At 44.7% G+C, this 26,728-nt stretch overlaps 1 protein-coding gene across 1 annotated transcript in view; it reads left to right on the top strand.

Annotated features, from left to right (window-relative positions):
• Positions 1-9,229: 9,229 nt before the first annotated feature.
• Positions 9,230-26,728, top strand: part of HGFAC (HGF activator) — a 45,729-nt gene continuing 28,230 nt past the window's right edge. The window contains exons 1-4 of the mRNA XM_026064556.1: positions 9,230-9,298; positions 10,809-10,863; positions 12,741-12,837; positions 19,476-19,549. Coding sequence (XP_025920341.1) covers positions 9,233-9,298; positions 10,809-10,863; positions 12,741-12,837; positions 19,476-19,549 — 292 coding nt within the window. The 5' untranslated portion in view covers positions 9,230-9,232. The remainder of the gene's footprint in view (positions 9,299-10,808; positions 10,864-12,740; positions 12,838-19,475; positions 19,550-26,728) is intronic.

Consider the following 26,728-nt stretch of genomic DNA (forward strand, 5'->3'; position numbering starts at 1 on the left):
CGTTCCAGAGCAGGCTGATAAAGAAACTCAAGGCCAGCTAGCAGTTCATGTCATTAAAGCTAATTCTCTTGGAGTGGCATAATCTTAATTCAAGTCAGGGCACAAACCCAAAACTAATGTTGCTCCCTGTTAATGTGTTGAGAACAGCCAGTCAGTCCCACTCTGGTTCTCTGCAGTGTTCAACTGTACCCATGAGATATTGTCTTCCTTGGAGAGATAACGGGGGCCTTTCTTAATAGCTTGAGTCTTTGAGAAGGTGCTAGATGGCTATGCAAGTGCTATTGGTCTAGAATATATCAGTCCCCTAGAGCAAGCTGATTCTGCAATTGTGTCTTGCCTATTTTGTGCTCTTGTGAGCAAAGGGACAGATACAGAAAAGGTTTGAGATTTCTGCCATTCAATGTAAAGACATATAACTAATCCTTGCCATGGCTTGTATTGTGAAAGGACTCACTCTGCAGTGCCATAAGATTTCATTTTCCCTGCTAGGCAACTGCATAATTAACATGATTGGGCCATGTACGAGGAAAAGTAAGTCCAGTTTAATTCAAAATAATAGACATAACAGAGCTGATCTGGAAGTTCTTCTGGGCCTTGATTTTGCTCTTAAGAGACCCCAGGTGGGATCCTCTTGCCTAAATTTAGGTGACTACTCCATAGCTGTCTTTATATGTAGACACAGCTTTTCAGGATACAGATATCATTAGAATATAGTTAATAGTGTCAATGGAGTGTAAGGAATAATTTATTTCATCCTAGAGCCGATCCATACATTTGGACAGGTGACTCGTACCTTAGAATCTTGGTCTCCATTGATTATGCTGGGAGCCTAGATACCTAGCTCAGATGTAAATACATATGCAGTAGATCTGTGAAGTTAGGTGGGGTGAACGTGAGCTGCCAGTTCCTCCTGACGTGTGAACAATAACGTCGGTGACAGCTCGGATTGTTTCTGCAGCAATTACAAGGAGCAGCAATTATATTTTTGCAGCAATTACAAGGAGTGGCACTGGAGGTACAGGCAAATGAGGGAAAAAAGAGAGAGAGAAAGAAATACAGCCGGCATATTGGTCACATGGTGGAATTCAAGCTAAGTCTGTTCTTGAGGCTGGACTGAGGTAGTGAGTGGGGCACAAAGAGCTTTTGAAGTCAGGATTGGCGCAGCAGGGAGAGGGCTGCTCACCGAGAGGGACTCCAGCCTCGTCCTTGGACATCAGACACCTTGGACCCCTGCCTTATTTTCTGGACTGTGGGATGGAGGGCCTGTAAGTTTTGTCAGGGGCGGACTTCTTCTCCCTGCCAGCTCTCTCATATTTACCCCAAGGCATGGGCTGGAGGTCCAAAGGACATGCTGGGGCTGTACCATTCATCATGCTCATAAAGAAGAGCTCAGAGGCAGAGGGACTGAGGAGAGAAGCTGGGGCGAAAGGTAATGGGGGGAAGACAAAGGAGGAGAAAAGGGGTCAAGGGAGATTTGAGCCAGACAGGAGAAATCTTCCCTTCAAAAGGGAAGATTTCAGCCGCCTTCAGCTGCAGAAGCGAAGCCACCTTCCCTCACACATGCCTGACTTATAGACCATTTTAAAGCAATGGGGGCGTCTAATATGCTAATGAAGAAAGTGGGTGGAATAGCAGGAATTTGAGCGCTGCTAAAAATGTACATGCCTAACAATTGCAAATCAGCCTCTGCTGAAGTTACCTAAATGGGTTGGCAGCAGTTGAAGGTGGGTGCCTCTACACCTCTTCTTGTCAGTTTTCAGTGAGTACATGGCTAAAAAAGAAGCCATACGCCTCGCTATATGGGCCTACTGTTTCAGCCAGGGTTATCGATAAAGGTTTGTATCAAAGTCCCTGGAAAAAACAGTTTCCTGCTTTCTACTCTTTATTCATACAGTAGGAGGAACAGCCTCTTCATGCAAACACACCCTAGACTGGTTGCAGGCATAGTATTTTAGATATGTCATGGCATCTAGGTGTATGAACAGAACAAAGTATCAGCTTGAAACAGACCTCTTCTAAAATCTTGGTTAATTGTTGTGACTAGATCCAGCTCTGGGTTGTATAAATGAAATTTCTGCACGTAGCGTCTTGTAGCAAAGCCACAAATCCCAGATAAACTTGTGTGGTTAGGTGGATGTAATCAAAATCTGATTTTCTTTTTGCAGCTCAAGCTCAGCTATTCCATTTTTTACCTTTATATGATTTGATTTTCACATCAGAACTAATGTTTTCTGGATGCATGAATGAAACATTCCTAAGTACAGCTGCAAGTAAAGGCAGGGCATTTTTAATTTGTAGCTACAACTGCAGTGGCTGAATGTGGCTAAAAATGTGATTTCACAGAGATGAGAGCAGGAAGCCATTGCAAAGTCAGCATGCATAAAGGTGGTCAGTTGAAAAAGAGAAAAATTTAAGGCAGGGTGTTGTCTGATACTGTAGCCCGTCAACACAAAGCCACATATGTCAATGGGAAAAAAGTAAATACAAGGTCATACTTGCAGATTTGCAGTCTGATTAGTATGTTATATGCCTCTTTGGAAAAGTAAATATTAGCAGGAAAGACTGGTGTGTGAATGGATGAAACAGGGCTGCAACCTCTGGGGAAGAAGAACAAAAACCAAAAAATGCAGATAGACTGCCTAGGATTGCTGAAGCTGGAGGAGGGGATGCCCAGAGCTGCTGGCTGTAGCACAGGCCACTGGAAAGGCTCTGCCTTTCGGTGCGATGTTGTTTGGGATCCTCCGCTTGCTGCTGCAGCAGGTAGGCTGTGAAGCGCTGGGTTAGGGAGAGGAGGTGAATGTGGAAGTCCTCCGTGAGTCACCAAGTCTGATATTTTTAGCTGAAGGTAGGTATTGCTCGGCGGGTGGAATGAGTGGCGTGGGATGGGAAGTTCCTAGGGGAAAGCAAGACCAAAGAGGCAACCTCCAAGGGGTAGAAGTGAGATGGGGGGGTGAAAGCGTCGGGTAGAGTGACATGAGCAAAATGATAGATTTCAGAGCACTTTCGGTCCCTGGAGAAAAGAGAAAGGAGAACAGTGCAGAAAACCCCAGATTTGTAAGCTGGAGGGTGAGGGAAGCCAGGAGAGATGCGAGTGGTGCTGGAGAAACGTGGGAGGTGAGAGGAGTGAGGAGGAGCAAACATTTGGATGAAGGCGTTTCTTTCAATCCGAGGATTATCTGCTAAAATGCGGCCGCTCCAAATTTGTGCTTGCTGGATCCCAGCTGCCCAGAAACCAGTCTTTTGCAGCTGTGCTTTTGCCAGCCTTGCTGCCACTAAGAGAGGGGAGGATGATTTATAGAAAGATTTTTTTCTGTTACAGTGCGGTAGAGGTTATGCATGTCTTTGGGACTGTGAATATTAACAGGAAAGTCTGGGGCGGGAGAGGATGAAACAGGACTCCAGTTCTCCCTGAAGGCTAAAAAGATGTAGATTTTTTTTTCCCAGGGCCTCTGAAACTGCTCTGTGTGTGTGTTGGGGGGTGACACGCGGAGGTCCTTGCGGCCACAGTGTGGGGTGCGGAAGCCTTTTGGGTGCTACATTGTTTAAGGTCCGTATGAATAACTTAGCAGTCTGGGGTGCTTTTTGGTTTGATCTGAGCCCAAACTTTGCTTTTTTCTTGCTGAAATAAAAAAAAGTGAAACGATTTCAACTTTCTTCCATAGCACGTGTCTTTAGCAAGAGCGATGCCACAGCTTTTCTCTAGGCACCGCTCCAAACCCGGCAGGAAGAGGAGGCGGTGGCTCACTTCTTGCCCAGCGATGAAGACCCCGCTTCTGGATGGGAGCAGTCGGACTGAAGTGGCTCCTCTCCTGAGGCAGGTCCGAACCGAGCCCCCGCGTCCGGGCGCCCTGAGCGCTAGGTGGTAGCAGAAAGGGGAAGGCTCCTTCTGGCGCTCCTGGGGCAGATATCTTCCCTTATTTTAAAAACTTTAAAAATTCACTGACCTTGGAGCACGTACGTATTATTCCCTGTTTTGGTGATTAGGGTCCTGCGTCACATAACTGGGACAGGAGTTTTGGTAACTGCTCCCAGGAGCAGAAGATGGGAATGATCTCAGCAACAGAGATGAAGGCAATCCTTGAGCGTCTGATAGCTCCAGTGAGGTTTGCAGTGGGGTAACTGCCTGTCCAGATCCCCCAAAGGGAAAAAAGAGGGTGGGGAGGGTTTGTGCATCTGTCTCACAGCTCTCCTGAAGCCCTTGCTGCTGCATAGGAAACAGCGTTGCCACACATGAGCTCTTGCATCCTGCCCCTCCCCAAAAGATGAAGAAAAAGTTGCATTTCTCAGACTAGCCATATTTTTAGTCACCTCCAAGTTGCATGCAGCCATCGGGTTTTATAAATGTGTCTTCGACGCAGCACACTTCTGGTTCATGCAGAGGCTCTAGATCTGACACCCGTTCATCATGCTGAYGATCCCATTGCCTGGAATTGCCTTCTTACTCAGGAAGCTGGGTTTGGACTTTATAACAATAATGTCAACTAAGGCCTGGTAATAAGATCATCTCAGGAGGCAACACTGCTCCATTAGTTGGCTGCCATATGTTAACTTCAAAAGGCAAGTAGAAACTGGCTTTGAAAGAAGAAAAGCTTATTACTTGAATAAACATAGAAGTTTGCAAAAATACATGGGGGATCAGTAACTTGTTAGAAAAGATTACGATTTGTCTTCAGCTTTGCAGCAATAGGTAGATTTCTCAGAAACATGGGTGTTGGTCAGGAAATAATGTAAAAATTGAGAACACTGATGAACCTTCAGTCATATGACAGCCTCCCCTCCATCTATATCATAGTTTCTGCACAGGTAAAAATGCAAATGGATGTGTGGGTGTGTCTAAGCTTGTCTTTTCCATTTACGTCTAGTGCACTAACAGATGAAAAAGATTAAATTTTATCATTTAATATGATGGCTGACTCAATTTACTTTTCATTAGCATTTAATGATTTAGGATGCTTGTTAATATTGTTTCATTATTACTAAGGAGCTCAGAGTCTCAGCTTTGGCTTTTATTAATTAATGTTAAATTTAAAGAAATAAAAATCATTGCAACATGGGAAGTGACAAAAAGGCGAACGTACAAAAGGCAGCATAATCAGTATGTGATATACCCCCTGCAGCAAGGATTTCTGTCACTTTCTGCTGGTTTATTGTCTGTTTTTTTGCCTTTTCATTTTCCCGTGCTGATGTCAGTATAAAGTGAAAGTGATTGCTGAAACTGGGGGATTTTAGCCTTTGATACAGCCTGCAAACATGATAAAGGCTTCCTAGTCTTATTTTGAAACCATTCGTTGACTTCAGCAGTAGCAGGATCTGGCTCTAAAAGCATTCGGATTGTGTGCTCCACAGGAAATGTTCAATATTATGTGTAGCAAATTTAAGAATCAGAACTTGCCTGTCTTTAAAAGGATAGTGGAAGTTTCTTAGAAAACAAGAACCAGATCTTACTTGCAGTTTCCCTGGTGGGATGAGCTATAATACAGGCTCCAGCTCTCAGAGCTGCCGCATACTCTGTCCTCCAAAAGTCAGGTCTTTCCTCTATTACCTATTTTCAGATTTCCTTTCTTAAATGCATTTTTAGTATTTTATGGAAATCTAATGTTAGACGCTTTAGCATTTCTTGAATGTGCTGGGGATTGTTTCCATATTTTTATTGTTTCTCTAATTGTTGCTATTACATTGGCTTCAAACATACCTGTGCATTTTCTCCCTTTATGGGAAGCTACCTCAGTGCATCAGGAATAATGAAGCGTAGATGAAGTGATTTAAGAGGCTGTGGAAGGCAACTCACACACTCCTCTGCCTGGCTTTTGAGTCGACCATTTCATGTCTCGTGCCCCGCACACGGGTGCTGGCAGAGCGAGAAGTGGGCTAGTGGGTTTTCAGGTGCGGTGACACTAAGCAGTGTCTTCTCCTGAGGGCAAAGGAGATTTCTCTCCTGSTAGGCCTCCTCAGAGATCTTAACGACATACAGTCTTGCAATATCTTAACGTGAGAGCAGCCCGGCAGTCTTTGGAAGACACACAGTGTTGCTGCTGGTTTGGCTTATTCACTGCTCTGCATAAAGGGGAAGCAACTGTTTGCGCTGGTTGTGCGTTGGCCTCAGATTAGTCAATTCATGAGGTTGGGCTGAGATTCTTGTAAACTATCTGAGCGCTGCTGATTGCAGCACTGGTGCACACGAGTAAATAAAACCGGCTCCACTTACTGGAAGAGGCTTCAGCTCTGCGCTGCTTGCTTTTTTCCCATTGCGGTCTTCACATTGAGACGTGCGCGCAAGTGCTGCGGGTTCTCCATGGAGCGGCCGTGGAGTCAGGCATGAACGCGAGTGTTAGGAGAAGGGATGTCCCTTCCCTGCATGGTGCCTCCCTGACCTATGGGGTCATTCCCAGATAACCCCAGGCCTGTGTTGCTGCCTTGCTCTACCTGGAAAGCAATAAAAGTGAAGAAGGATTAAATGAGACCAGCTTACGTGATTGTGGATGTTTGTGCAGGTCAGCTTTCTTTCCCCAAGTTTGCTCCCTGATGCCCCCGTACGCACACTTGTGCTGCTGTTCAAAAGTGTCACACTGACATAACACAAACCTCTGCAGGATACCTCATCCTCCATCCCCATGAACTCCCAGGTTCCCGCTGCCCTCTGGGGTTTCTAATTCAGGATCAAAACTAAATCTCCATATTTCTGCGTAGTTTGTCACCAGCGAGATAAAAGGTTTCTTCCACCAAAGATATTATGTGGCTTACTTAATTTTTATTGATTTTAGGAGAAACCTGATGAAGGCAGACTTTGTTCTGGTTATAGATAGCCCACAAGGTCACCAATCATTTAACATAATTTACAGAAAACATCCCAAATTCTGCCTTTTCTCTATGGCAGTAAGACCTGTTCAGACATCTCTCTGCTGAACCAATGCAGGCAGTGCAGAGCAGTTAGGGATTTTTAATGATTCATATCTATCCGAAGCCTGAAACCACTGTTCAGTTGTTATTCAGCCCTTACTCAGGGGTATTTCCCACTCTGTGGTGGTGTTCCTCCAGCAGCTCCTGGAAGCAGCTGTTGCAACTACTTTTTTTGATGTCTTTCCCCTTTGCTTTGTGCTGGGGATCAGTTGAAGTAGCTCCTGGTGTCGTTGCTTCTTTCTTTTTCATACATTTAAGTGTCAGCTTTAGCTAAAAGTTTAGAATTGTTACTCCCCAGAAGGACACTGCAATTCTTGCTCGTAGTTCAATGCCTACGAAGAGCAACCAGGGATAGACATAGAGACAGCACATGCAGCATGACCAGGACTGAATGACAGAACCACAGCACCACCGAATAATTGAGGTTGGTGGAGACCCTGGAGGTCAGCTGGTCCAACCTCCTGCTCAAAGCAGGGATAACTTCAAAGTGACATTTGATTGCTCAGTGCCTTGTCTTCATTACAGCAGCCTTAGCACTTCATGAGACATTTCTTACTTTTAGGTACATGAAAAAGCTATCATCTTACAACCTGCCTTGGTCACCACTGGAATACAGTGTTTCTGGTCCCAGAAGTGGATGGTTTGTGCTCTGGCAATGGGTGGAGGAGGCTATTTCCACAGTTTTAAAGAGGTGTTGCCCTTCTCCCCTCCCTGTCTGGTCTTCACTCCTCCGTTCCCCTCTTTCTGCAGAGCTTCTGGGAAGTCTGGATGAAGCAGCAAGCTAATGGCTGTTTCACTTTCTTTGCACTATTTGGAGAAGCCAGGACGGTAAGCATATGTCTACAGACCATTGTATAGGAATGATCAGTTTGAAGCCTGGTCAGCTAAGTCAAGAATGAGGGTAGGAAGTGGAAATCTATGTTCAGCTTTGCCAAGTGTCCCCAGGCAGCTCAGTCAGACTCTCTGCACCTTTTATTTCCCATTTGTGAGATGAGGAAAAGTAAGACAGGTTGATTCCTCTAGTCTGTTGTGAAGCTTTATTTATTTCAAATCTTCAGCCAACAAATGRTGCATAAGAGTAAGGATTTTTTTTCTATTTGTTTGTTTTCTGCTGAATTTGCTGATGGTAGGAAAGTTTTGCAGATGAAATTATGCCTGCATAACTATGCTATCAAGATCTATTACTGTGGCGACAGTCGCAGTAGCGTGATAGGCACATCTAGTAGAAATCCCTTCAAACATTATAAACCATCATGGCAAACTTGTGCCGGGGTAGCTGCACTGAACCACAGGGCCTTACTTGCATAGCCGTGCTGGGTTAAAACACAAAACCACCCCCCTTCCCTAGCTGCGCTGGTAAAACTTCAAAGGGTAGAGCAGAACTTAAGCAAGGACTATGAAACTCCTCCTGCTGTTGTGGCTCTGCAGATTTTGGGTGKGAAGAGGTGTGGCCCCTGACTGACAGACCGCGGCTGGCAAAAGCCTCCAGCGTAGACATAGTTATACCAGCCAGACCTGTGGGTTTTGGCTGTGGGGCAAGGTGGGGCTGAAGCAGACTCTGCTGGTGAAATCTCAGTTCTAGCAGYGTACTCTGCATCCCTGTTAGAAGTGCTTCTCTGGTGTCGCTATCTCAGCCAAGCGCTTAAGGACAGATATGGCTTTATTCGGGTAGCTGCAGAAGGCAGCTTTTTAGTTCACCAAATGTTTTGTCAGACTAATATGTATTTTCTTTCTTTCTAATTTTCCTAGTCTGTTGCTTAAGGACTGTTATTATAAGTAACTCCTGGGCAGGTAACCATCTGTTAATGAGTAATTCTTGTGCCTGATATTGGCATTGATCTGTTCCATATTTTGCAATATAATTCATTAATATAACGCATTTCCTGAGTGGGCTTGTTTGGAGCTCCATGTTATTACTTACCATGCTTTTAATTAGCTAGCGAAGGGAAAGCGATGGGAAGTGTCTGGATGCTAAATGCTTTCTGATTGCAAACAACACTGGATGAGGTCCTCTGGAGTGCTCTGAGATGCTTGCTGAGTTCAAGGAGAGGAAGGGTGTTCACTGGTGATCATCAGAGAGGGTCAGGCACTTTGTAAACTCTTCACTCCCTGTGGTTTAGGTAGAGTATCTTGCTAAATGGCATTCCCATCTATCCGCAAAGACATTAATGATTAACAACGATAAGAGCTCTGCTTACTTAGAAAACTAAAATACCCTAAAGTCAAGTAAATCACAGTCCCTTGTGAAAGCTCGTTGCTGATTCACCCTCCCGCTTCAGCACAGCCCTGGAAAGTTACCTCTGCCAGGCAAAACCTCCGCAAAAGGAAAGCAAAGATGAAAGCCTGTGCTCTTTTCACTCTTGGCTTGGCTTTGACTCTGAGCAGCGACTGTTCAAGGATGGTAAGTCCGATTTTTATGTTTTGGAGCTCACCTACCTGCTGGCTGGCAGGACGATATTGCCTCAGTGCTGAGTGAGCGAAGCTGCCGACCAGACCAAAAGGAAGAGCGCTTCCAGTGAGGCACAGCAGTGATTTGCTAGATCAAGGCTCACAGCAGTACTGACTAAGTGCAGGGCTGTAGCCCAGCTGCTCCCGTATATACTAGTTGCCTGTGTTTAAAGAAATTACTCACATCCATGCCCTACCAGAGAGGAAGAACAGGGGGGCAGGCACTACCGCAACTGAAATACTTCGGAGAATGCATCTGAGAAATGTGATGATACAAGCAGGTACCTGCAATAGCATGGAGCAAGAGTGCTACCCACCAGAATCTGCTGGTATGTGGTAGCCAAACACACTGGCTTAGGTAACCACCCGCCCCTATTACTATTTTCATGCCATGTTCTTCAGTATTTTGAACATGTGGTTTTTTGCGTCTCGTTTTCGGGTATGTCTGCATGGCAATAGCAGCACTGCTGAGCTCGACTCCGCTAGTTTGCTTAGGGCCTGCCACGGGCTGGCATTCATCGTGGAATAACTGCTCAACTAACGCCCTGGACGCACAGCTGTGTGGCTCTATGGTTGTTCTTACTTTGCCAGCTAGATTAAAACTAGCTCAGATATGCTTAAATGATGCTAATTGATTGATGCCTAATTAACCCCATGAAATACAGAAGTATATCCTTAGACATTGCACTTCGGAGCAGAAAAGAAAATTCATAGTGCCTAGGACAAAGATCAGCCTTGGTTGGAGCCTCTGGAAACCGGGGAGCGCAGAAGTTGTTTCTTCCTCAGACTTGTTCAAGCCCTCCTTACATATCTAAGCAACACCTTTGTCTTATTTCTTACTTATTATGTCCCATATCCAGTTCTACATTCGTAATCTGCTGCTTCCTTGACTGCTTTTGTGATATTTTTATTTCACTACAGCATAGCTGTCAGCACCTTTGGTGGCAGCAGCACTTTATTACCATTTTTTATTATTTCTTGTGGCTTAAAATCAGCTCAGCCTAGTGCTCTTTGCCTGCTGATTGGTAAACCCAAATAAAGTAGAGATTGCTTTTTTAACTAATCCCCTGGGGGATACAGCTAAATGGCAGGAAAGGCCAAAGTCTGGGTTATTATTTGCAGCTATGAATTAGCTCCAGAATACATATATGCTTCCTGCAGAGAGAAATAGGAGATGTGTCCCCTGTTAACTGAAAGATATAGTGGAGCAGAGCTTCAGCTTTTTTTTTTGTGCTGTGCTGGGTTTTCCTGGTTTAACAGAGACCTCTCAATAGCCGGTGTTTATCTACCCTCTTTCACCAGAATGTGCCCCAGCTATAATTACACATAAATAATGAGATCCTTGAAGAAAGAGAGAGCGCCAACATTTCGTGGCACTCCTGGAATGTACACTTGTCTCTACAGAGTGATTCCCAGAGTGAATTTGTGTCTCCAATCCACATTCTTTTTTTTTCTCTTTGTAGCACCACAAATCTGGGGCACGAAGCAGCTCAAAACATGAGTTCACTCGCCCACAAGGTACAAAGTCAAATCCAATAGGTTTCACGACAGTAAGAACACGCTGCCTGTCTGTATCCGTGCTGTGCAAATAAGTAGTAAGCCTGTCTTTGTTTCAACATGAATTCTTGAATAAGGGTTATGGAATGGTTATGACAATATTACTTTCTATGTAGGGGGGAATTTGGGATTAGTTCAGGAACCTAAGGTAATTTGCCTTCAGGCATGGATYAATGGGAAGGTGCTGATGAGATTTTATTTCTTCTGAGCTGCTGTGGCGTATATTCTCTTATACCATGATGTGGCTGTAGATGGGCAACTCCCTTTATTTTAATCAGGGCTGTGTCTGCCGTGCAACTTTAAAGTATATAAGCTCTTTGGATATATGGGTTCAATTTCCACCAAGTCAACGCAGCCCTGGCTCTTTCTGAGAGAAGGATTTGAGCTCCATGTAAATTGCTCCATTGCATTTGTTCTGATGGTACCTTCAAAAGCAGACAGCCTTGCTGTGCATGGACATTACGAACCGTTTTGATTGTCTTGTGCTTTTGCTGTTTCGGATTGCATGGATTGGGCCATTAGTGGTGCCTTTATAGCTTGTAACACTCTTTGATGACCTTTGGGATGAACTATGTCTTCTAAATGGATGTATTTGCACAACTCTTCTAGCCACTTTTAATGGGAGGTATGAGGCAGCCAAGGTAAATATCTGAATATTTGCCCAATTAGTCCAGACAATGAAAACCAGGCTTGAAAAGTGATAGCAAATGAACTGGCAGTAGCTGCTTTGCACTGGCAGATAAAGTGACAAGGTAGGGCAGATAAAGTGACCACAAATCTAATTGATTGGGGAAGATTAAGACCACAGGGCTGTGTTAGGGTTATTTTCTGTACACCGTAATGCTAATAACTGGCCTCAGCAGCTTTTTGAGGTGACCAGTTTGGGCTTGTGGCTGAGTGCTAACAGATGTCATACGTGTGAGCAGGGTTGCCTTCCAGGAGCTCAGATCACAACCAAAGGGGCAAACCCAGGGCAAGTAACAACTGTGCGTTGTCATAGAGAAATGGAAATACGGGGCGCTGCAAGGTCCTTTGTATTTGCCACATGCCACCTGCAGCAGTGGCTGGCTTCACATTCATGCTCTTGATTCTTAAAACTGATTGCTTTTAGTTTAATAGTTGAACAACCTCCAACAGTTTTGCATTGGCTTTTTTTTTTTATCTTTGGTCTCTTTCATTCTAAAGACTTGACTTTTTTTCTGTTAGTCTCTCATTGCTCTTCCTCAGACTTTTAGCACTGAGATGGTAAATGTAGAACTTGCCCTTTTTAGACATACAACTTGCCCAGTCCCATCTATTTCTCTCCACTTATAAGGGATCTGCTTATCCCAAAGGAAGACGACACGATCAAAGTTATCTGTCATCCCCCAACCTTTAAAACCCTCTTTCTCCTGACTATTTCTATATCAATTTGTGCTGTTGGGTGCCTTAATCATTTAAAACTGATGTTATAGTGTGATACGGAGCCTAAAAGGATACTACTTCAGAAATCAATTTAATATGCTGTTACAATAATATATAATTAGAAATGATAACTGCAATTAATGAATATAATTGACATTTGATGTACCAAGAATAACAATATACTTTGAGCTGAAATGATCTGAGATTTTTATTCTACCACAGAACCCATTAATCTCTGTTGATTTAGTCATTGCACAGGAATCTAGGCCTCTTCTTACATACTAGAAGTTGTGAAGACACAGAATCCAAAGTACTGTTGAAAAACTTGAAGCTATGTATCTTTAATGTAATGTTTTATAACGATAAGATAAGATAAGATACAGCTGTGGGTTGGTGTTCAGCTGCATGATGAGCTTTTTATTCTTGTATTTCAGTGTTTACAGAGGATGGGAATTTGTGTAGATTTCCTTTTCGGTACGGTGGACGGTTTCACCACTTGTGTTTATCGAATCTCWTTTCCCGAAAGAAATGGTAAGTTAACATTGCTCGCAAAAGAAGACAATGTTCGAACAAAAATGTATTTTTGGTTTTAGGGCTTTAATCTTGTTTTCATAATAATTAATGTGGGCTTGTTCCCATGCCCAGTGGGAGCAATGAAGTTCTCCTGCTCATGTCCGTGGCTCTCAGATCAAGACTCATGCACAGAAGGGAGCGAGCACAAGAGCAGGAGCTCCAGGGCCACTTAAAGCTCAAGAACTGCAGAAAAGTCTTTTCCCTGGCCTTCACACTGGAACTCCAGTTATATTTGTCAGAATATTTTACAGAATATTATTTTACAGAATAAGCAGAAATGCTGAAACCACCTGATAGAACCCCTCTACTCAAGGAAAGAGGAGATATATAAACACTGGTAATAAATGGTGCTCTTTTAAAGAATTGTTTGACTTGTGTGGGCCGTACACTTTCTACTGCAGCACAGGACATTTTTTGAGGGATTTTTTTTTTCTTCCCTTGTCTCTAATTTCTGTTCAGATTTGCACCAGGCCCCTTTTGGACAGTGCAGTACTAAGAGGTGAGTCATTACTACTGTTCTTTAGGTAATGATTTATTCTACTAATATGCTTAAAGCCAGGTCTCCTTATTTTGGGCAAAGGTTATTTCACATATGTGGAAGCTGTTACAAGTATTCATTATTCATTTACTTACATTTAGGGTTAGAGGCAGTCAGGTGGGAACCCTATTGCAGTAAGCACCAAACAAACAAGACTAACTTTGCAGGCATACCTAATGCAAACATATCTATGCAGACACACCTATGCAAACATATCTGATGAGTGTATTAACAGAAATCAAAGGCAATAAAGCAGGGTACCAGTACCAGTAATGTGTGGGTACCAGGAATGTGAAAATAATGCACAGATAAGATACAGAAAAACACATACATGCATTGTTAGAGATAAATTAGATCATTTTATAGAATGGGCTTTACTTGCACATGCATGATAGACTCCTTATTTTTTATACTGGATTGTCTATTTTTTTCCATGATCTGTATCATCTTTCTGTGATGGCACATCTGTTTTAAGTGTAAAGTGCTGGTGTAATATAAACAACACAACACAYACTTTCTTATGCAAATAGACATAGAGCTTCAGCCTAGGAGACCATTTCTGATTTTCCTGAACGTCCGTAGACAGCAACCAGATAAGAAAAGCCTCAAAGAAACAAGCATATCTTAACAAAAGGAAAGGAACTGGAACAATTTTCTAGTTTGAACTCTGTCTTTGATGAACTGTAGCCACAAGGCACTTGACCTTTGGACTCACTGAATTTCATGTAATGTTTAAGATGGTTCTTGTTAAGACATGACATTCTGCATATTTGCTTTTAGCCAGTTATGCCACAGAAATGGAAAACCAGTGATTGTATGGGATCCAAGGTTAGTGCACACTTTAGAGCTGACCTTGGACAACTAGCAGTTGTGCTTCCTGTTTTTGAAAAGCCGTTTGCAAGTGGGGAGATCAGGAGGAGGACAGCTGGATCTGCCTGGTTTTGACAAGCCATTTCACCCCAGTGGCTGACCTTCTGGCCAGTGTTCACCCTCCTTTCATAAGCTAAAAGCAACCCAAACCGTAAGTTCAGGCACTGTGATGCCAGGAAATGAGGTCTGAATAGCAACTGCGAGACCTGCTCTGGGCATTTTTGTCTGACTTGGCATGAGGCCATGCTGGGCTGATGCTGAACAACTTCTTGCAGAGGACCCTGCCGGGTGGCAGGCAAGGGCAAAGCTTGGCTGCTTCCCACGTGTGAGCTGCCAGTGAGGATGGAGACTGTGGTAGGTGGGATGCAACCTGGCTCTTTGGAAATGATTGCAATGAAACCAAACCAGGAGATAATGGTGGATTGTTCCGTTCACTGAAAGCTTTCTAGACACTTGGCTTAATTTGGAGGTTTTCTGTGCAATAAGTGGCTTTTTCCGCCTGATCCAAACTGAAGGGTAGCCACTTTAGATATCTTTCTACATTTAATTCAGTGAGCTCTGGATCATGCACCTAATGAGTCTGTGTTCTTAGTCCTGAGGCTGTATTACTAAAGGCAATACTTCATACTATGGGCCAAAGCCTGCTCCCATTGGCTTTAATTTTATTATATGTATTCCAGTACGACCTATGACACAGATATAGTGCACCATCCTGTTGTATTAAGTTCAATAAAAAGACAGTCCTTCCTTCATCTAAGAGCAGTGTCAATCAAAACATAAGATAGACTAYGTCATTTCGGATAGCTGCTGTCTTCGTTCAAAGGAATAAGCGTAGTAAGACAATTAGACATGACCTTGTTGATTTATAGCATTAAATAGTTCAATATCTGTCAGAGTTCTGACTGCAGAAACCTTGCCCTGCTTATTCCGATAGCAACAAACAACATTATACATTTATAAACATTTATTGAAAACACAGGAAAGGAGACAAAAGAATTGCAGTTTGCAAATAATAAACTTCCTTTAACAGTATCCTGTATTGCATTTCCCTATAAATAATGATCTGTTTTCACAGCTGAATCCCTATTTAGCAGTCTCTTACCAGGTACTAAAGGTGGCATGTTAATTTACCTTTTCTGTTAAAGTAAAAAAAAAAAAAAATAGTTGGAAGTTTTGCTAAAGTTCATTTCTACCTCCTTTAAGGCAAAACAGCATAGGGACAAACAGAATGGGAGTGCAATGAATACCCGCGACAGCAAATCCCATTTGCAGGTCCAGCTCTTGGGGGGCGGTTTGAGCTGTGACCCTGCTGCGGGACGGTGAGCGGTGGTGGCCCCTGCCCGCTCTCTGGAGGGGGAAGCCCGTGGCTGGGCACTTGCAGGGTGAGCTGGCTGATTTGGTGGAAAAAAATGCAAAGAAGGAATGGTGTTCTGTTGGTCAGCCAATTGAATTGACTTCCGCTGAGGTCCAGCTCAAGGGAAGTGGTGGGAGCATGTGCTGATGGGTTGAGAGGTGGAGAGGCGATTACCCCTTTCAGTGACTTAGCTGGGCTTAGCTGCAGCGTCAGGCTGGTCCCTTAGCTACGGCCTCTCTTCTAGCACACCTTGCAGGTCTTACGTGGCAAATAGTTATATCCCTTACGCATAGCTGGCCTAGCTTTTGTTGGGAACACAGTCAGAATATTAGCATTTGCTTCACCCAGCCACATTTTCTAGTGAGCAGAGACAAGCATAGTTGAAGGCAAGCTGTTTCATGTCATTAGATGTACCAGCAGCGGCAGCACTGGTTGGTAGCCAAGATGGTTCTTGAGAAGTTGCTCCTTGCTTCCTCAACCCCGCCTCCTCAAGGTGGCAGATTTTTGGCTCAGGGCAGGTCTACTCCTTTGACTTTGAAGGCATTGACTTATATTCCAGAGAAGTGTTGTCCCGCGTGAGAGTGCTGGATGTGTGGGTGCTCATTGCATCAGGTCTCAGGGATAGGCTCAGGACTGTGCAAGAAGGCTACAATCTTATCATCCTCTCTGGAAACAGGCAAATTTGGTACCCTGGCCACGGACTGAAAACAGCATTGCAGAAGAGGTCTTTTTAGCCAGCTGACAGAAGGCAGAAGGAAATTATTTTCAAGTTAGATTCTGGACAGGGAACGAACATGTTGGGATGAGCGACAGTGTGATCAGACACCAAGCTTCAGAGTCTAGATTTTGCTGGTGCTCATGACATTGGTGGTTGCTCTGGTGTTGTTAGGTATAGTCAGGCCCTCTTTCTTGATCAGGACAACACCTAAAAAGTCTGAGGGAACTTATGGTCCTTGACCATGGTGAAAGCAACAGGCATGATGGTGGAGCTCATTTGTTCCTAACTATCTGGCTACAGCCTGAGGCTTTGTTTGCTCTCCAAAAAATTTTATTTTTAAGACTCCCCAAATGTTGCTAAGGGGTAACATAGCCCTCCCCTCTTTATTTTGCCTACTAGTTAGGCCTAATTTGTGATGCACCATTTTGGTCCATCCTGTTCCTGATTCCATTCCCCTGTTGTTTACCACACATGAGTTTAAAATGTTGTTTAAATCAGTCCCAAGTAGTAGACTTTTCTGGTGTAATTAATTGAGTATCTTTTCCTTTAGGATTTTATTCTTTTATCAAAAATTTTGTGTGACAGGCTCATGTAAGACATTTGTAATCTCACAAATCTAGAGAATGGGCCCAAACACAAAGAAATAGCACAAAGAAATACTAAGCCAGTACTGGTCAGTCTGGCTGTTGGAGGTAAAATCCCGTGAGAGACATAAATGTCATCACATTTTTGGTTGGTCTCCCAGCAAAGAAGAGATTTTTAAAAGGAAAGAAAGGAGAAAAATGAAATAGCTCTGAGGATGTGCTGAAATTCTCTCAAACAGTAAGAGAAGCATGGCAGAAAATAAAGGAGGATTATATGAATATGCAAAATGTCAGGCAGTGGAGAGGCAGACTGGCATCAGAGCAGAGGATCAGTGTCTTTGTAGCCACTGCAAGATGATAGGGAATGAGGGGGTCAGTGGTGAAGAGCATTGGGTGTGAGGGCCAGAGGACTGTGGGAAGCCAGTGGAAGAGCAATGTCAGGGCCTCTAATGACAAGGAACATTTAGGATGGAAAAGGACGTAGTTCTCCATTTGCTTAGAATTTAGCTGTTGCTGGAGAGAATCCAAAGAATATTACTTTTTGTATAAATTGTTTTTTTCCCTTAATGATCAGAATGTGCTTAAACTCTTTGTGACAAATATCCAGGTAGTTCTGCGTTTAGGTGCAAGTATACAGGGCCTTTTTCCGTTCTCCTCTCCCATGCTGCTCAGTGTTCTTTTACTTTGCTAAGTCAATAATTGTGTCAGTTATAAAACCCTGGATTCTCCTTCCCTGCCATTGCTGGCACAAGTGAAGTGTTAAAATCTGAGGCCATTTTGCCAACAATGACATAAGAAGTGCACCGCTGAGAATAGCTTTTAACTTATACTCAATTTAATCCTAATGTGGAACAGACCATCCTTTGAAAGAGGTTGATCCATTCCCCACCAAAAGGGCATGGAGAAATTTCCATTAACCCCCACAGAGTTGCATGGGCCATAATGTCTGTGAGAAAACAGCATCTTTAAGAATGTGTTGCATTAATCTGTGTTAGACTATTGAGCACTGTTCTTTTTATGCACCTTATTTAATTGAGGTCACCAAACTTAATATGCATGGCCTATTCAGATGTTCTGCAGCAATTAAAGCATTTTAAATATCACATAGCATCTAATTAAGAAGCAAAGTAGGGCAGCTAAAATGGTAGATGTGCTCTGCAATAAAATTGCAATCTAGCTTGTGAAGTCCTGGGGTGAAAAGATATTTGATAAGGCAACTGTTCAATGTACAATAAAACCGAGCAGAATAAAAATAAATTATCTGGCACTTTAAATAAAGTGCACTCGTATTTCGTGTAACACCCTGTAGCTATACGTTTCCCTGTGTAGTGACAGCTGGTACAGCTGATATTTATTACGCTGCATTAGAGCTGGTCAGGGCGGATGTTTTGGTGGAGGGAGCATTGGGATGGGATGTGGACCTCCAGGGTTCAGCCTCGGTTCAGACACGCACTCCTTGGGTGGCCTGGAGGAAGCCTCTGCGTCTACCTCCTCTGCAAAGCGCGAATGTGCTCTTGCTACTCCGGAGAAGTGCTACGAGTCTGAAAGGTAACAGCCTGATGAGGGCAATAAAAGTGCTCAGATAGGTAGATAAAACAATTGTCAAAGTTTGTCTCCCTGGGGCCTCAGCAGGATTCCCGCAGGCAGCCCGGTGTGCAGGATGCAGCCCACTGCTCGGTAAAAAGGGGAGGCTATATCTGTGCGTTTGGAAACCACCCCATGTCAGTCATTTCCTCATTTTGTCAGGCCAGCTAAAAAGTAGAAATACTTTAAAGGAACTGGGTGCAAAATACGTTTGCCACTGAAAGCCAGGAAAAAGTCCCTCTGTGGACAAAGACTTCTGCCTCCACAGACTATTAAAGGTAGCAGGCAGGGATCAGAAATGGATTGGGTCCTGTTCTGCTTGTTTTGTAATGAATAAAGGAGATGTAATTTACTTCCTTTGTTTTTGCCTTTTATTGTCTTTCATTTTTTAATCTTAGAAATAGAAAGAAAGTCACGTTTTTCCAGAGGATTCATTGGAGATCTCAGGTTCTGCTTCCACATCTCATTCTTAATCTGTCTTTAGAGAGAAATGAGGCAGAGCATCTTTAACAAAAAAACCCATATTTTTTCTCTGGTGTTTTTTAAGAGAGCTTGAATTAAACAGGGAATTGGGGAAATTAGTATGAATTTCAAGGGGTCACTTGAAAAGTGTGAAGATCATATAATTTTAGTGCAAAATGTATATTTGGCATTCCTAGACTGACAGTAAAAAGAAGGCCCTTGGCTCTAATGAAGTAATGCTTTCAGGGGCACAGTGGTTTGTAGTGGCCCTAAGCCTGTAAACCCTCATGAGCATCTTCCTCTCCATGGAATTTTTATTTAAAGTAAGCATTCCCAATATACAGATTCCACCACCAACAGCAGGGGCAGAAAAGCTTCCCGTGCTCGCCCTTCATGCTCAGTCATCATGAGGGATACTCCTGCTTCAATTGGTGYGATATCCAGGTTGTTTAAAGCTTCACTAAACTGCGCTTTAATTCTTTTTAGGTGTTCAACGACTCATAACTACGACCGTGACAGGCAATGGGGATACTGTGCTTTGTTACCTGAAGACCACTCAGGTAAGGCAAGTCACTGCTGAGTTGCTCCAGATATCTGGCTTTTACTTTGCCTSCTTCAGTAGGAAGGAAGGATGTCTTCTGTGCTACTTTTATCTGGAACCAAACAAGCCTTGACATTAACTGTTTCTGGAGTCCCTCTGTGACACCCCATAGCCTCAGCATAAGGTTGTGCTATCTTTAATAAACTCTCTATTGACCAATCTGAAGTCATGGAAGGAAATTATGGTAGCGCCAACATGGAAACCTGAACTCCTGTGGAAGCTGACCACAGAGACTGTCGTCTTCCTCTCCCTCACAGCTTAGATGTGCCTTTTAGTTTTCTCCTYATTTAATCAGTTACATTTTCTGACTCTTTGGGGAATTAATGTTTTTAGAAGATACAGAAACATTGCCCACAACACTTATTCATCACCTACAGTTATCCTTCCTCAAGCTGTCAGAGAAAAATGCAGGCCTTCAGTGGGTTTTTGGACTGCTTTGGAGAATATAAAGAGATAGGTGCATCCATGGCAGGAGTACTGAGGAACAACGCAAGGATTACTCAGCTGAGCAATGTCACAGCTTCATGTGGTCACCATACTCAAGTGCTGCAACCACCTCACTCTGATAGTCTGTCTAAAACAGGAAGCCAAGGTCTGCGGCAACCTCTCCTTTCTCTGTAAGTCAATTTTAATCGAGTGGGTTGTTTATTTTTGCAAAGCCTGTCCTTGTAAAATGCAGACTACTACCCACCATAAGTTCCTTGTAACTTCAGTGGAAATGGCAGGGGATTCTGAAAGGAGACCAGAGCATTATAGTCTATTCCTAGGACACATTTTAGACTAAAGATACATTGGGAGTCCCCTTTCTCAAACAAATTACATCACAAGGCCATGGTGTCAGGTACCCTCTTTTTCACAAGGCCCAATAAATAGCCTTTGAGTGCCTTAMGGCAAAATAAAACAGGTTTACTCAAAAGGGTAGAGAGTGCCTTCGTCTTGCAGAAATGTCCTGTCATCTGATGAAAAGGACACTTGGGGACACCGCCCCCAAGCTGAAGAAAGTATTGAACAAGGGTCCCTGACACACTGGGTGAATGCACTAAGTCCCAAACAATTCATTGGGCAGCTTGCATCCCCATCCTCAGCATTACCTTGATAGCTAGCTCTTGCTTGCCTCTGTCTCCCCAGCTTTAAATTTAATGAGCTGGCTGCTTGTGGATCAATCTCCTTCTGAGGCATCTAACTTAGTCTGTTCATTTTATAAGAACCTACATGTCTAATTYGCAATTTATATAGTGACAGATCAGCACTGAAAAGTCAGGTGTTGCACTGATCAAACCTGATGCACCTAAGTCTCTTTTCGGATGTGTGTCTAAATGCTGATAATCCTCTTTTCTCCTTCATACTACTTTCAGATGTGACCTGTCTTGTTTAGTCTGCAGGATGCAGCTGGATAGCCTCACAGGGTCCCTTCTCACTTGCAAATGAATGGCAGGTTTTCAGCATTCCCTCGCAGGGAGTTCTCCGTCGTGTCAGGAGCCTTATTGCCAAACTGGTTGCAATCTACCAGAACACTTGAAAGGCTGATGTTAGCTGAATCACRCTGAGAGTCTAAAATTAAGTGGTGTGTAGCAGCATCACTTTAAACTTAACAGCTTCAAATTATTTTCCAACCTGCCTTTAAAACATTAACAGGAGATCACAGACAAATGACTTAACCCCAAAGCAAGTAGCAATGTAAGTGTCTTTGTAATGCAAGCATGTCAAACACAGACATAGACTTTATGGACAGTTTGCACTCAAAAGAATCAAGTTATGAGGGTTTCACTTACTTATTAATGAGTGTCCTCCCAGAGACTGAAATGTTGGAAGCAGTAACTAGTGACTGCTTTGATCCCCCAGGACCACTGTCCAGGTGGTTGATTAACAGGAGGGCTCCTGCCTCACCCTTGTCTCTCTCCCTTCTGTTACATCCTTACTGTTTTCATTTTCCCCCTCCTAAGAAAGCAAAGATTTTCCAGGCCCTTTTCATTTCCCACTTTAGTCCTTCAGGTTGGGTTTCTGTTGTGCTGTTTCTCCATTGCCATGAAGAGATGCAAACCATCCCAGCACTACCTGCTGCTCCTCTATGCAGGAAAACACAGGGCTAATGCACAGCAGTCACATGAGCACAGTGTCCACACAGGCACCTAGTTAAGCTTACACGACTTGCATCGCTTTTGGGACCCAAGACAGTCCATTTGGCCCGGGTGGGTTTCTCTCCAAACCCATTATCTKCTTCTCCAGGACTTCCCAGTGAAGCTGAGGAGTTGTGCCCACATGTGAGCTGTCCCACAGCATGTGTCTCTGGGTCCCTCTAAGGGATAGATTCRCTGGGATCCTCTGCTTCTCCGCATGCCTGGCCAGGGGGTGCCTTGTGCCACGTCTGTGCTTCCTTCCCCACCACYGTGGCCATGCCAGCCCCGTGCACGGCTGTCTCCTGCCCTCTGAAGCTGGTGGGCCATGTACAAGCCTTTTTGGATTTTCCAGCTCATTCTTGCCTGTTACCAACCATAGCATTTACTAGGATGGTTTTAAAAACAACCCCCCCCCCCCACACACACACATAAGCATTTCATCCTCTGCTAAACTTTATAGATGTGGCATGTTGGTGCACTTTGGCCTTATCCCACACAGCTGAAGTCTCCTGCAGCTTGCCGCAGCCTGGCTCTTCAGGGCTTTCTGTCCGCTGCACCTCCTCTCGGCTYCCACCTCTTTGGCTTTCCGCTTGCCCATCCATTTTGGGAGCTCTGAAGTTCTCTATAGCCAAAGTGCCACCTCTCCCACCCTGCCTTGCAGCTGGAGCTGGCTCTGGGCTCCTGCTAGGGAAACAGCCAAGGGTTATCTCCGTCAACACACCACCACCCGGAGGGTCTGCCAGCAGGAGCTATCAGCTTCACTTGCGTGCTGCCAAAATCTGTATTATTGTCAAATTTCCCATGGGAAGCTTCACTGAAGTTTCATAYTGCGTGGCATTGATTCTAGTGACTGGCTGGGGACATTCAGTGGTTTAATTTAGCATCTACTTTAAAGTGAGGGATTCCCTTAGCCCCTGCAAATTCCCAAGTGAGGGCTCACCCTCGCTGCTGTCTTGCTCTCTTGCATGTGGCAGAAAGAGTTATACATGCAAGAGAGAGGAAAGGAAAGAGTAAGAAGGCTGGGGTAGAGGGAACAGATCACTGCCAGCTGTTACTTTATTTCTACTAGTATTAAGAATTTTGTAAAATTAAAAAAAAGTCTTTAGCTGTTTATTTATTTATAAATATAGGCCCATTTATTTTTTTAAGCAGCAGACACTATATTTTGACTTGGAAAGTATTGGACAGAACATCAGCCATAACTTAAAGAGAAAAGGTGTATGGTGAGGGCAAAAGGAAGGAGTGGCAAAAGAAGACAGCTGAGAAGGAAGAAGCAGTCAGACAAAACAATGCTGATTTTTTTAAACCTGACAAATATATGATTTTATTGTGAAAAAAAAAAAGCACTGAAACACGATGTTCTTGAGGGAATCTCGGACACTTGGAAAACAAGAAAAAAAATATTTTGACAGGGGAGAAAGTATTGTTTGGCTGTGAAAGGTTGGTGAGGAGTGTATACACCAGGGAGGGAAAAGGAACTGCTGGAGAGCGAAGGCTGAAGCATAGACTCTCTCCAGACTCAGACTATCATGTGTACCTGAGAAATCTACTTGAAATCATTGGAGCTGCTTATAAATTAATGTTGAGCAAGTGTTTAAGGCACTGATCCAGAAAAACACCTCTGCCAACTTCCAGAGAAAGTTTAACCAAAAAGCCTTTAGCTTCAGGATAAAGTTAAGCTCATGTACAAAAGCTCCGCTGAATGGAGATGTTAGTACTGCACTTTGCAGAGCCAGAGTTCACAGTAATCACATGCCGAAGTACATGTTCAAAGCCCACTGAAGCAGCAGGAGCTTTATCGCTGCCTTCGGTGGATATTTATTCAGGTTTCAGCAGGATCCTCCACCCTGTGCCCTGGAAATCCCCAAGGAGTGCTGGTGCAGGAACTGATGCGGGACCACTGCCGCACCCGGGGCCAGCACCCGCGGGGAGTCTGGGGGGACCTGAGGGGCACAGACTCACCACGTGTGGGCAGGCTGGGAGCCTGGGCTGCCTTGGAGCCCCTTGGCATGCATGGGCCAGCTGGGCTGTGCACGGCTGATGTATGTACGCTTAGGCTTAAATGCCCCTATCTGCGGGACTTCCAGCTTTTGGGCAGTCCTTTAAGACTACTGCTCTGACAGGGCTGCTGAGGGTCTGGAAATCTTGGGCAAATGGCCAAAAACCCGGGGAGGCCCATATGAGGCCCTTGGTTGGGGAGGATCAGGTTAGAGATCATTTAAGCAAACTTGACACCCACAAATCCACGGGCCCCGATGGGATGCACCCACGAGTGCTGAGGGAGCTGGCGGATGTTATTGCTAAGCCACTCTCCATCATCTTTGAAAGGTCATGGAGAACAGGAGAGGTGCCTGAAGACTGGAAGAAAGCCAATGTCACTCCAGTCTTCAAAAAGGGCAAGAAGGAGGACCTGGGGAACTACAGGCCAGTCAGCCTCACCTGCATCCCTGGAAAGGTGATGGAGCAGCTCATCCTGGAGGCCATCTCCAAGCATGTGGAGGACAAGAAGGTGATCAGGAGTAGTCAGCATGGCTTCACCAAGGGGAAATCATGCCTAACCAATCTGATAGCCGTCTATGATGGAATGACTGGCTGGGTAGATGAGGGGAGAGCAGTGGATGTTGTCTACCTTGACTTCAGCAGGGCTTTTGACACTGTCTCCCATAACATCCTCATAGACAAGCTCAGGAAGTGTGGGCTAGATGAGTGGACAGTGAGGTGGATTGAGAACTGGCTGAATGGCAGAGCTCAGAGGGTTGTGATCAGTGGCACAGAGTCTAGTTGGAGGCCTGTAGCTAGCGGTGTCCCCCAGGGGTCAGTACTGGGTCCAGTCTTGTTCAACTTCTTCATCAGTGACCTGGATGAAGGGACAGAGTGCACCCTCAGCAAGTTTGCTGACGATACMAAACTGGGAGGAKTGGCCGATACACCAGAGGGCTGTGCTGCCATTCAGAGAGACCTGGACAGGCTGGAGAGGTGGGCGGAGAGGAACCTCATGAAGTTCAACAAAGGCAAGTGCAGGGTCCTGCACCTAGGAAGGAATAACCCCCTGCACCAGTACAGGTTGGGGGCTGACCTGCTGGAGAGCAGCTCTGCTGAGAAAGACCTGGGAGTGCTGGTGGACACCAAGTTAAGCATGAGGCAGCAATGTGSCCTTGTGGCCAAGAAGGCCAATGGKMTCCTGGGGTGCATCAGGAAGAGYGTTGCCAGCAGGTCGAGGGAGGYGATYCTCCCCYTCTRCTCAGCCCTGGTGAGGCCACATCTGGAGTACTGCGTCCAGTTCTGGGCTCCCCAGTACAAGAGGGATGTGGCACTACTGGAGCAAGTCCAGCRAAGGGCTACAAAGATGATTAGGGGAYTGGARCATCTCTCTTATGAGGAAAGGCTGAGAGAGCTKGGCCTGTTTAGCCTGGAGAAGAGAAGGCTGAGAGGAGATCTTATTAACATGTACAAGTATCTGAAGGGAGGGTGTCGAGAGGATGGGACCAGACTCTTTTCAGTGGTGCCCAGTGACAGGACGCGAGGCAATGGGCACAAACTGAAACACAGACACTTCCATCTGAACATGAGGAAAAACTTTTTCACTGTGAGGGTGACAGAGCACTGGCACAGGTTGCCCAGAGAGGTTGTGGAGTCTCCTTCTCTGGAGATATTCAAAACCCACCTGGACGCCATCCTGTGCAACGTGCTCTAGGTGACCCTGCTTGAGCAGGGGGGTTGGACTAAATGATCTCCAGAGGTCCCTTCCAACCTCAACCATTCTGTGATGCTGTGATGAGCCTCGTGACTTGTGAGGAAAGTGCCAGTAGCAAGTTTTTTCAAGGGATGCTTGGACTGATATGGAAAGAAGAACTAGACRGGTGTGGGCTGCACATGCAGACAGAAGAGCATCATCCCAGGAGTGACTGGGGAAGAGCAGGCTCAGTTCTGGGGAAGGTGTGTGGCAGAAGTAGAAAGCTATGGTGGGAAAATGTGGTTAGAAAGGCGAGACAAGCTCACTGCTTCTTTGGCAGAGCCTCAGAGAGGTGAAGCTGCAGTCAAAGCGACTGTTAGCAAGCTCCAAGTGTTTTTCCTTTGGAGGTGGGGAGTTACTGCTGGGCGGCTTTAGATGTTGTCTGAGAAGGCAGAAACATGGCACTCTGCAGGTCAGTGGGACTGCTAACTGAGGGCAGGAGTCCCTACAGGGAGATGCAATGTGCTTAGGGAGACATCTCGGAGGCATTTGCAGCCATAGGTGAATCAGCCTGGCTGCCGGTGCCAGGAGGAATAGTGAATGGATGCAATGGGGGACTCCAATGGGAACAGAAAGGAAGGACTGACAGTGCGCTCTGTGGATTTAGTGCGGGCACAAAAAATGACCTGACTGCTACTGTACTGGAAGATGGCCTGAAGAACAAGTCATGGTTTGAATGTGACAGAGATAAGGAATACAGAATTTGCCTTTGAGGAAACATTACAGCATTAAAAATTTCATAACTATCAAGTGGCAGGAGCAGTAGAATAGTCACTGCCTTTACATGCTCTTCTTTGATGTTATCCTGCAGTGAAACTACCTGTGAATACACCCAGGACTGGTATTTGATATCAATTACACCACTGTATTCTGAAGCAAATATTTTGGTCTCTGCAGAGGGACCTTCACATTTACACTGCTGTAGCAAAGTTCAGGAATGAGCCTGAAGTGCTCTGCTTCAGCTTTGTGTGTGTGTGTGTGTGTGTGTGTGTCCGTGTTTTTATAGGTTACGCACTATGCGTAGCAACACACTGTCTAGCTGAAGGAGCACCTGATTTTAATAACTCTGCAGTTCCCCCTGCAGGGTTTGACTAGCATTAAAAAAGAGGATTCAAATGCAGGCAAGCTGTTGGGCCAGCTCTTCAGCAGGTGTAAATGTGATGTCAGGGGAGATATACCTCATGACACTGTCCAACACCAAGGCTCTTACAACTTTTACATTGCGCGTTGCTAAGCTTCCAACAGGGATGAGAGAGTAGTCCTGGCAACCCCCTTCCTCTCCCACTCA

Source organism: Apteryx rowi, unplaced genomic scaffold, assembly GCF_003343035.1.
Source record: "Apteryx rowi isolate R43461 unplaced genomic scaffold, aptRow1 scaffold_22, whole genome shotgun sequence".
NCBI classification, from domain to species: domain Eukaryota; kingdom Metazoa; phylum Chordata; class Aves; order Apterygiformes; family Apterygidae; genus Apteryx; species Apteryx rowi.